At 39.0% G+C, this 12,044-nt stretch overlaps 1 protein-coding gene across 1 annotated transcript in view; it reads left to right on the top strand.

Moving 5' to 3' along the window:
- The window catches only part of LOC140650460 (geranylgeranyl transferase type-1 subunit beta-like), a 94,822-nt gene extending 86,940 nt beyond the window's left edge, over positions 1-7,882 (top strand). Inside the window, 4 exon segments of the mRNA XM_072858710.1 lie at positions 2,162-2,346; positions 2,597-2,705; positions 6,953-7,084; positions 7,087-7,882. Coding sequence (XP_072714811.1) covers positions 2,162-2,346; positions 2,597-2,705; positions 6,953-7,084; positions 7,087-7,133 — 473 coding nt within the window. The 3' untranslated portion in view covers positions 7,134-7,882.
- The last annotated feature ends 4,162 nt before the right edge of the window (positions 7,883-12,044 follow it).

The raw sequence follows: 12,044 nt of genomic DNA, 5'->3' as shown, positions 1-12,044 counted from the left end.
TCCCCTTCAATTTCAGCATCACTGTTAGCATCACCTTCTCTGGCTTCCCCATTTCCACCCTGGTCATTACCTCCCCATATATTTCTTCTCTTCTACAAAACAGCATTAACTGTAACATAGTATTATATTTCAAAGTTCCATTAATTACAATATTCTATTAACTTTTTCGTGATAACGGGTGACCTCCAAACTTATTCCAATGTTTTAAAATACAACCCAATGGGGAAGCTTTAAGTATTTCCCCTTCTGTGGAAGATGTCACGTTTCCCATTTGTAATATTGTACAACAATATTCTTTAAAATCACCAACAATAAATGATTACCAATACAAATGAACCAGACCAAGCTAAAATTCTACCTGCTCCGGTCGTCACTGTAGTAGCGCAGGAGAGACCAATATACCAATGCAGCAGCTGCAATTAACCAAAACCAATTCAGACCAGTATCAGTAACCAGCAAAATTTCAAAGTAACAATGTCTCTATCCCGGTATCAATCGGCCACTCACCACCCACCAGGGAATCGCGAGAGGAGCCCCCGGACAAAGTCCTCTGGTGCGTGCTGGAGTCTGGTTCGCGATCCTCCGGCAGTAGCAAGTGTCGATCGAAGTCCGGTCTCGAATTTCAGAGTCCCATCTGGGTCACCAAAACTGTTGCCTCGCTGTAAAATAACTCCCGAAACACACAGAGCATGTTTAGAGAGGAGACATTGCTTTATTCTGCGCAGGGTGCAAGGTGGAATATTTCCACAAATCGAGCACACCTGTTGCAATTATTTTTCAGTGTTTATGCATAAAAATTAACACACCGTGCCTATCTAATACATAATCATCAGACTAACTAATCATCCTCTTCTTCCATTGGTCCGTATTTTCTCCGCTTCGATTTAAAGTCACAGTATGATTTTAATTCACTGCGCATGCTCACAAGGAGTGGGGGGGTAGTCCTTTCGTCCCCCAATTGGGTCGGTGGTCGCGATCTCCCCCTGCCGCCTTTACCTTTCCCCTAGTTACTGTTATTCCTGTTGTTTTCATGGTTGTTGTGGTGTCCTTTTATCTTTACGGCTCTCCCGGTAAGAGGATGTTCCCGTTATTGGTCTTTGAAGGGTTACAGCTTCGCATTCTTTTAGGACAAACATAGTCTTGTTAGTAAAATATGCAGTGCCCGTACCCTCTTATCTAGCTTAGGCATTATCTATTACCTTGAATATTCTACAATTCTCACAGTCTCGAATGCTAGTTTCTATTTCTAACTGTGATCCCTTCTTAACTACTACTAACTCCTATACTATTTCTATTTTTTTCTACAATATATACACATATATACACCATTCAAGATGACAAGTCCATCCAGCAGCTGGCCCCTAGACCCCTGGCAAAGTTGAAAAACTTAAATTATACCCCTACATATTTTAAAATGTAGTTAAATAAGTTGCTGTAGAATTCTAGCAATGACAAATGTCATTACTTAAGTATCCTTCCTGCATTTCCACATCAGAATGAAAAATAGTCCTAGATTTCATGGGGTTGTCTAGTGCCATAATAGTGTAACAATGGATCTTGGTCCCCATGTCTTCTATCAACAGCTTACTTCCAGGCTGTAGTTATATAAATTACAGGTAATAGACTCAGAATGAGCTTTGATGGTTTTTTAAAAGTGATAGCAATGTTACACAGACAGAGAATATGAGTTTCTCCTCTAATTTCAAATTTTACCTTGCAGTTTCCTTGACAATAAAAAAATCCTTAGAAGCGTAATTTGTGTGTTTGCTACAACCATGGGAATCCTCCAGTTTTTTAATAGCATTAACCATGTCTTTTGTGTTTTGTGGGTTTTTGTTGGGTTTTTTTTTGCTTACTGCTTGTCAGACACTTAGCCTTCAGTTTATTTTTCTTCTCTGGGGAGTCGTGTCTGTGACTTGTTTGGCATCTCTGCTTCAGTCTGATAGTCTGATTGCTGGTTTCCCATTAGCTTTCTTGTGCAAGTAACATATCAAGAAATGTCTTCTGTTGCATTACCATTTACTCATTCCTGCTGTACTCTTTTTAGAAATCCATTGATTTAATTGATATTACCCTAGTTAAAATTCCAATCGAGACCATACAGGCTTCAGTGAAAATCTGAGTATCTTAAAACATTGCATAAACAACTGTTTCCTCATAGGTGGCTCTACATTTTGTGGTATTGCATCGCTGTGTTTGATGGGTAAACTGGAGGAAGTTTTTTCAGAAAAAGAACTGAACAGGATAAGAAGGTGGTGTATAATGAGACAACAGAATGGCTACCATGGACGACCCAACAAACCTGTAGACACCTGCTATTCCTTTTGGGTGGGAGCAACTTTGAAGGTAGTGTACAGAAAACCTACAGGATAGTTATTGACTTGATTTCTTTAACCATCTTGTTTTACTTGGAAGAATTACATATTTGGTGCAAGTACAAGAATATGCAAAGATCACTATAAAAGTTTTTAATCTTGAAAAAATGCAGGATAAGAAGGTTTAACAGATTAGTGCTATATTGTACTACTTAACTATGTAAATATTTAAAATATACTCAAGTTTAGTATATTACTGTAACATTCTAACTTCTTTTCAGCTCTTGAACATATTCCAATATACAAATTTTGAGAGAAACCGAAATTACATCCTGTCAACTCAAGATCGTCTTGTTGGTGGATTTGCCAAGTGGCCAGATAGCCATCCAGGTAAATTTACTTCTCAAAATTATGGTGTCTTTTAAGCTACAAATATATTCCAGCAGTCAAACATTTGAGAGGTGTAAGAAAGGTTTTTTTTCCCCAGTCTCCTTCAAATAATGGAAAAAAATAAACCTTAAAATATGAGATTTTCATGATTTAGAGGGAAAGGTATATAGTTTTTCCTTGTTCAGCATCAGAGCAAGTGAGCTGCTGTCATTTAGACTATCACCAAAACAGTATCACTGTCTATTTAGAGCTGGACAAGCTTTTCCATATGTGTTTAACCATTCTAATTAAAAATCATACTGTGCAGTGGGTATCTTTGTAAAGGGTCTGAGTAAAATATTTAAGAATGTTTATTTCCTTAAGAAATGAATCCTTTGAGCTTATTCAGAAATCTTTGATGTATTTAAAAATACTCAACTCAAAGTTTAGATAGTTACATATTATGATTTACAGATTGTAATTACACATAGAAATTATACATAGTATATCTGAAATAATTATTAGTTGCATTTTGGAAGTGGAAACTGATAATTTGAAAAGACGCTAGAATTCAAAGGAGATACTGTAAAGATATGAAAACAAACTTTGTGTCAGTAGTAATGTTCAGTGACATTTTGTACAGAGAAGATAAACAGTCCATAAACTGACCAAACAAGATAAAAACATAGTTATAATAAAGGAGGAGACTGTTCAGAATCTGCACAGAGATATTTCAGCATGGCATCATTTAATTTTGAAGAGCAGTTGACAGTTTGTCAGAGTGGACCCACACTGATAATATAGTGCTCATGACATGCTTCCCCCCAAAAAAACAGTTTAGGATTCCTGACAACTAGCTATATTTGGTGTACATTATGTAGACCAATCAGTATCACTTCTCTGTTTATCTTGATGAACTGTTTACTTAGGAGGTTAGGAAGAAAAACAGTATGTTTAAAACCCCAATCATGTAAAAAGTTCCTCAACCTGTCTTTTAAGATAGTTTGAGATAAGATTTGAGGAAGGCAAGACTACTAATAAAGCTGTTTGCTTTGATTTGTATCGTGTTCCTGCCCGTACACTACTGTTTCCTATAAAGCAAGCTTTTCCTGTCTCTTAAACTTTCTTTTGAGAGGAAGCTACTTTTTAACGTGAATGCTCTAGCTGGCCACAGAAATGGAACAAGAAGATTGAACTAGAGTACTAAGGATTAACTAGATTGTTGCTTTATGAACGTACAGAAGTTTTGCTGGTATGCCAGATTTTTTCTAGCTCTGACAATTTATAGAATACGTCTTATAAGATTGCATATCTTCTGGGAAAAACTTGTTTCATGTTTCCTTTGGTACTGTTGAATTTTAATGGTGTAGGATTTTTACAGAAAAAACAAATCAGTTTATACTTTTGTGATAGGTGGGTTTATTGCAGCATTCTTTCCTCAGGCAGATGGTGACATAAGTCTGTGTTCATGTTTTGAAGAAAAATAGTAAAAAAGTTAATGCAGTTCTAATCTGAAGAATGACTGTAAATGCAGCATCATTTTTTTTAATGGATCTGTAGTTTCAATGCCATATATACACAGCTGAGCTTCCTACAAGATCAGTCTACTATCTGAAAGCCAAGCTGTCTTTTTGAACACAGTAAAGATTTCCCACTTTATTAATGTGAAGTGTCTGCAGCTCCATTGTTTTCAGAAGCCTACTGATGGCTAAATGTACACAGTCCTCTTGACTTCCATGTCAAAATGTCAAGATGAGACTGGTATGGGTCATCTCACAAATGAGTTAATAGTTCTGTTGAGGTCGAATAAGGACAGAAGTGATTCGTTCTCCTTGAAGCATTTAGCTTTTGTAAAGCTGAGAATAGTGGTCTCAGTTTGGTTTTGTTGCAAAACTCAGATGTGACAGAATATGCCAGGGAAAGGTTGCAAAATAAGCATATGCAATTTTTTCATAGGTGCTTTCTAAAATAGATTCAGAATTTGAACTTCTGTATCTCCTACTTTATGCAAAAAGCTCTGTTTAAATATTACATGGACTACCAAAATTGCAAGTAACTTTTCACAGCTGATTATTCAGGAAAATATTATTTTGTAGTCCTGATGTTCCCATGCTAACAGATGTTAATACTTTGTTGGTTTTAGAGGTAGCAGTGTTTATTGATTTAAAATAGTAAGTGTTTGGACCAGTGTGCTTGTTGAGCAGTGATCTTACAAAACTATTTCTTGCTTTTGAAAATCAATCTGAAAAGTCAGAAGTCTTTTAAATGCTAGTAATCCTCTGAAATCATGAGCGTACCAAAGTGAATCACGAAAAGACTATTCTTTAGTTTTTAGTAGTCTCTACAGGTAAGTATCTACATAGGGTTCTCAAATGCAGGAAAGGCTATCAGAAGTTTCCTGAAAAAAAGCAGTTAGATCTGCTATCTTATGTTAATGCTACTTATTACAAATATTAAAACCCCAAACATTAGGGTTCTACAGAGCTGGGGATTTTGTTAGAACACATACCTAAGTCATTCATTTTTTTCTAGATTTGAGCATAAATCATTATAAGATTTAAATAAATTTAAATAAATTTATTTTAAACTACTAGATGTAGTGCTGATGCATCTCACTTGATATCTTTAAATGATATACAATACAAAAGAATTTGAAATGTGTGAATTACAGGTGATGCAAAAGAAAGATTAAAAGATCTAACATGATAAAAAGAGAAGGAGAGGATGAAAATGAGTGTGCACATTTACTAAATGTAAAACACTGAAGTGAGATTTGTACTAGTAGAAGTATAAATCCACCTTGTATTTTTGTTTGTTTTTAAGACAGCTGCTCAGTAGTTGTGAGATTGTGTACTGCCATGTATTTGTGAGTTGCTCGTGAAACAAAACATTTGGACCTATGTTTTTCAGCCTTGAAAAGCTTTGTATTTTTTATAGCTTTAAAGAGAGGAGTACACAGGCTGCATAGGTATGTTATGCCTACAATGGAGTTGTATATTAAGTTGATATGGATTTGCACAAGTGTAGAACTTCGTGGTTAAACTCACCAAATATCCCTATATAGGTAATTAGGTTTGTATATGGATTTTAGTGAGTATCAATGAAGCTTTCCACAGGAGTTAATATACTGTATTTCCTGAAGTTGAGCTTTCCTTGCCTGACATACTTTCTGCAAGATCAATAGGGACTATATCTACTGAATGTGCTTTTGTCTGCATGTTAATGCTGATAAGCAGAAGCCATCTTTCAGAGAAAGTATCTGGCTAGCGAGACTCTAGCCATATAACTTCTTATAATATCATTTTAGTCAGACATGAAATTAGTGATACCTCCAAAAGATTACCAATTGTTGAGAATTTGGAAGGGACACATTAAGGTCACATCCTCTTTCCATCTTTAGACTGTGATTTCTTGGGCGGATAATCCAACCTAATGGATTATTGTTGCCCAGAGGGGGCAGGCTCACTCCTCTTCCTCCCAGCTTCCTTAAGTACAGCTGCATGTCCTTTCCCCTTTTTGCACTAGAATTGGTGTATATTGAACATTTCTGCAAACCAGTTTAATTCGCTAAAATGTCAGAAAGCTGTCCAATTTTTCCTGCTTGGATTAGTTTTCTTCCATGTTTTCTGAATTACTTTAAGTCATGGAGGGTGTTGAGCAAGCTCTAGTGCTGGTATAAGATAGGCAGCAGGAGAGCTGTGGGATGGGGAAATAAGAGCATCTCATCTCTGCTGATCAAGCTACTTCATGAATTCATATCCTTAGGGTATTTTCTCTGGAAGGGGGGAGATTAGGGAAAGTAATGATTTTTTTCATACTTCTAAATCTTGCTGTTTGGCTACTGGTGCTAATTTTGGTGTTTCAATAGTCAGCTGTCCACTAAGTAGCCAGCTATCCACCTGACCTTTCATTTGCAAAAAAAATTCCTTCACATTGCTGGGGGGAAGATTTACTCTGCTGAGGGAAATGTATTTACAGCTCCTCAAATGATTTTGCTGTTCAGCATGAGAATTCAGAAGATATTAAGTAGTGGGCAGGAACTGTTATAAAATAAAGAAGACTCTAGTCTTAGAGATTGCACACCATCATTTCATGCTGGAGGGTTTGGGCAGAAATTCTTTTCTTGTTTCAAATACTAAGTCTAAAATGTAACATCTGTTTGTTTTCCTTGGTTGTAATTATTCGGGGGTTTTGGAATCCAGGAACAGTTGGCTGTTACAGCCTGACAGAAACATAATTTTCTTTTTCATTTTCCATCCTGCTTTCAGATGCTTTACATGCCTACTTTGGGATTTGTGGCTTGTCGTTAATTGGAGAAACTGGTATTTGCAAAGTTCATCCTGCCCTGAATATAAGCACAAGAACCTCGGAGCACCTTCACCACCTCCATCAGATCTGGAAAACAAGGACTCTAAACAGTGTTCAGATGACACACACATCTCTACATGAATGATTTAGACTTGATTTTAGTTCTGATAGCATAATTGTAGCTCAAGGTTAAAAGCCATGTATAACCAGTGTGCTCTTTTAAGTGTTGAAGTCATACAATCAGATCTGTGTTGCTGGCATCATTTTGATAGGTAATTGCCTCCAGACAGTTATTCTGCACTGGGGGAAAAGGAAATATTTTGGATATATAGAAGTTTGTCACCACAGATGGTAAATAGATCTTCAAATGGCTTTACTTCTAAGAAATACCTTAAGGCAATTTAATTTATTTTTTATTTTTTATTTTTAAAATTTGTGCATACCATGTCAAAATATATGATGGGAAAGTATTTTCAAAATCTGTTTACATATCATACAGTATAGCACAGAACCTTGAAGTTCTTTATGACCTTAATGTTTGGCATATTTTTGGGTAAAGAATCTTCCATATGAAGTCTCAGTTAAAAGTTACCTTTTATCATCTACTTTCAGATTCCATAAACTTTGTTTGTTTTTTTAAAGTGGATACAAATAAAATTATTTTATTCAATATACTAGACTTTTAAAGTTGTGTGGCCTTACTAAATGGATTTCATAATTCTACTGAGTAGCTTCTACACAGATGCAGTGAATCATTAGCCAGACACAGTGTTTTGGACTGAAATATTCTCTTCATGGGATATTAATGAGGGTGCAGTGTATTGATGTATAGCATTAAGAGATATTCAGCACAGAATAGCTGTGTGTGAAAGAAGCATTAGAACCTGTTTCTGAAGTCAACCCTTTGCAATACATTAAAATTATACAACTGTACTTTGATTTTTTTGGATGTTTTTCTCTTTTAGTGTGAAATAATTCTGAGTTTCTTAATGCTTCTGTGTAAAGAATGAAACATTGGGCTTTAAGATAAGTTGGTAGTGGTTTACTCAGAGAGAGATGATGAACATTCTCTGCTTATTTAGTAATTTAGTAGTAGTGCCTTACTTTGTGTGCTTGAAATGCTGCTGTGGTGGGTTGACCTTGGCTGACCACCAGGTGCCCACCAAGCCGCTCTCTCACTCCCCCTCCTCAGCAGGATGGGGGAGAAAATAAGATGAAAAACTTGTGGTCGAGATAAAGGCAGTTTAATGAAAAAGAAGCAAAGGCCACACACAGAAGCAAAGCAAGAAAAAGGAGATTTATTCTCTACTTGCCATCAGCAGGCAATGTTCTGAAAATGTTCCTGGGAAGTAGGGCCTCAGTATGTGTAGCAGCTGCTTTGGAACACAAATGCCTTAACCACGAATGCCTCCCCTCCTCCTCCTTTCTCTTAGCTTTTATTGCTGAGCACAACATCATATGGTATGGAATATCCCTTTGGTCAGTTCGGGTCAGCTGTCCCGGCTATGTCCCCTCCCAACCTCTTGCCCGCCCCCATCCTACTTGCCTTTGGGGGTGGGGTGTGTGTGTGTGGTATTGGAGAGACAGCCTTGATGCTGTGGGAGCACTGCTCAGCAATAGCCAAAACACTGGTGTGATATCAACACCATTCTAGCTACCAATACAAAGCATAGCACTGTGAGGGCTCCTATGGGGAAAGTTAACTCCATCCCAGCCAGACCCAATACAATCTCCACCCCTTATTCCATACCATTTGTGTCATGCTCAGGTCCCACATAATGTGATACATTTATATATCTTCTAACCATCCCATTGTATCTATTTGTCATTCCTGAAATCCCCTCTTACCAATACTTACAACTTATACTACATACTTAAACCATCTTTATACCCAACATATACATTTATACATTCTCATTAACTACTATCCCCTGTCCCTTAACAAATAGGTAGATCTTATTTCCCCATTCTGTGGGCCTCTGCCACTCCCCAAAATGTCCATAAGAACAGGCTATGACTTGAGCGCCATCTTTCAAGGTGATCGCTCAGGACAGGAGAAGCAGCATGTTTGATTGCTGGGCACCAACACCAGCTTGGTTTGGGTCATTGCTGCACTCGCCTGGTTCTTTGCGAAGCTCACGCTTTGTCAGTTCAGGTAGTTCCTGCTACGTTACTTCCTACAACATACAACTCTCATCACAGATTATTTTTCCCCCAAGGTTAAATCTCCTTGAGGCACACACTGGATCTCCCCATCCTTCCACATTACCCACCAAGTACACCCACATCCTTGAGCGAAGACAGTCCCACGAATGGGTTTGCCTTTTCCCAAGGGAGGAGCAATCCACAATGCCTTCCCCAGCCACTTCCCTATGTGCACGACAGGGACCTTATCTCCTCCCACAGTATGTAGGGGTTTTGTTTGAGCAGGACCAAGACGGTTAGCAGATCCTCTGGTGTTAACCAGCCAAGTGGCTTCTGCTGAATTTATCCCAGTGCTTCCATGCCCCATTGCCCAATGCTCTCAACATAGTCTTTAACAGTCCATTATATCTCTCAATCTTTCCAGAGGCTTGTGGGTGATAGGGGATGTGATACATTCAATCAATGCCATGCTTCTTGGCCGAGGAGTTTATGATGTTATTTCAGAAATGAGTCCTATTGTCTGATTCAATTCTTTCTGGGGTACCATGTCACCATAAAACTTGCCTTTCAAGTCCCAAGATGGTGTTTTGGGCAGTGGCATGGTTTATACGGTATGCTTCTAGCCAACCGGTAGTTGCTTCCAACTCACCGGCAGGTGAGTATGTAGCACTTGCCTTGGCGTGTTCATGGCGGTGGTCCAATATAGTCAATTTGCCAGACCTCACCATACTGAAAACCCAGCCACCGCACTCTACTCCATGGAGACTTTACTTGTGTGGCTCACTTGATTGTGGCACGTTTCACATTCATGAGTGACCTGTGTGATGGCCTCCATGGTCAGGTCCACCCTTCGACCACGACACCATCTGCATGTTGCATCTCTCCCTAGATGTCCCGATGTTTCATGGGCCCACCTGTAGTCAATCAGGAGCTGGTGGAAGGCCAGGACTTATGTAAAATTAATAAGGGGGATTCAGACTGGAATGTGAAACGTCTAATCAACATTATTGTCCTTGGGAGTGAAACACATCCTGAAGAAGTATGCAAGCCAAGTAAGATGTTTTGGGAACAATCTGAAACAACTAGCAGAAGTGTGATAAGAAGCACCCTCACGTGAACTATCCTCATTATAATACTTAAAGTCACACCCCTCGAGCTGGAGACCCCGGCCCAAGCAGAGACCCCTCACCTTTGAGCGTGCGCAGAATATTAAAGTAGCACTGTAGCTTTAAGAGTAAGACAAGAAAATGTAGACCAATAGAAAACTGCTTTGCATAATTACTTATGCATATGTATAAATAGACCGTATAAATACTGCACCTGTATGAATGAGCGGTGTGCTAGCTTTGTGGAGCTACCACCTAGCACCCGGTCTTGCGCAAAACTTGAAATAAACTGATATCTTGGCTCTGTGTGCGTATTGGGTGTTGCACACCGGGTAACAAACTCCATTTGTGAGGCAACATTTTGGCGACCCAGATGGGACTGCCATAAGGCCTTGCCTGGATCGTCTTGCTGTCCTGATGGGAAGTGGCGGTCCGAACGGATTCCGGCGTGCACCGACCTGTTGTTCGGGGACTCCTTTCGGCCTCCCTTCTGCGGTCAGGCCGTAAGCGACACAACGGTGCAACACGAATTTAACGAGATATCTTCAGGGGACTGCAGAGAAGGAAATCTCGGTGAGTGGGAAATCTGGTTCTGTTTTTGTTCTGGGCTCTGCATAAGACGCATCAGGAAAGATACGCGGCAGTAGCATCTGGTTTATGTTTTTTTGGTACTGATCTGTTTAACGAAGGGAGACGTCCCTCGTTCTGGTTTCTGTTTCAGTATCAGTTTCTGTTTTGAAATTGCTCTGCGTAAGACGCCCATAAAGGACCGCAGCAGGAGCTTATTTAGACTTCTGTATGTAGACGCTTGAAAGGAATATCGGAATATCCTTCGGTTGCTGAGTACATGAAGTCCTGGTTAACAAAGTTTTTCCTAGGAAATAATATGGGTTTAAATCCCTCTACCGAGATACCTTCCTGCACTCCTTTAGGATGCATCCTGAAGAATTGGCAGAAATTTGGAGGGGATCCCTAACTAAAGAAAAATTCTGTAAATATTGTAAGCAGTGGTGGCCAATGTACAAATTAGGTGATGATGGAAAATGGCCTGAAAATGGAACTCTAAACTATAATACTGTGTTGCAATTGATGCTTTTCTGTAGAAGGATGGATAAATGGGATGAAGTACCGTATGTTGATTTGTTCTTTGCATTACGGAATAATCATGAAATCAGAAAGAAATGTAAACTGTTGAATAGTGATCCTGATGGTATATATGTTTTGGCGGAAAACGGGTTAGAAAAGAGACAGAGATGTTGTTCTGCATGTGATATCGGAAAAGGATGTATCCAGGGTAATGAGGAGCCAGAGGATGTTCAATTATTAGTGCCAAGAACTAAGCAGGAGGAGTTAAATAATGAAATTGAGTCTGATGGAATAGGGGAACAGTCCACTCAGAGGGACTCTTCACCAATCTCCAGAAGGACTCGGGCTCGTGCACCTGTAATACAAGCACCACTCCGACAAGCAATTGGAGTGGAAGGCTTACCGGTGTTTGTGCATGTACCATTCACTACTTTAGACCTTTTGAATTGGAAGCAATCAGTTGGATCCTATCGGGAAAACCCGGACAAAATGTATCAATTAGGGGATGCAATTATAAGCAATCATAACCCTACGTGAGGAGACATGCAGACACTGTTAAGCACTCTTTTTACTCCAGAAGAAAGGCGATTGGTAATGGAAAAAGCCAAACAGAAAAATCAGAGGTGGAATGCCAATGATGATCCTGCTAGGTTCATGCCTAAAAGTGATCCTGAATGGGATCCCAATACCAGTGTCGGAAGGGCTATGATTAAAC

Source organism: Ciconia boyciana, chromosome 4 (assembly GCF_034638445.1).
Source record: "Ciconia boyciana chromosome 4, ASM3463844v1, whole genome shotgun sequence".
Taxonomy (NCBI): Eukaryota; Metazoa; Chordata; class Aves; order Ciconiiformes; family Ciconiidae; genus Ciconia; species Ciconia boyciana.
The sequence above is the reverse complement of the archived record's forward strand: the minus strand, read 5'-3'. Positions and strand labels throughout refer to the sequence as shown.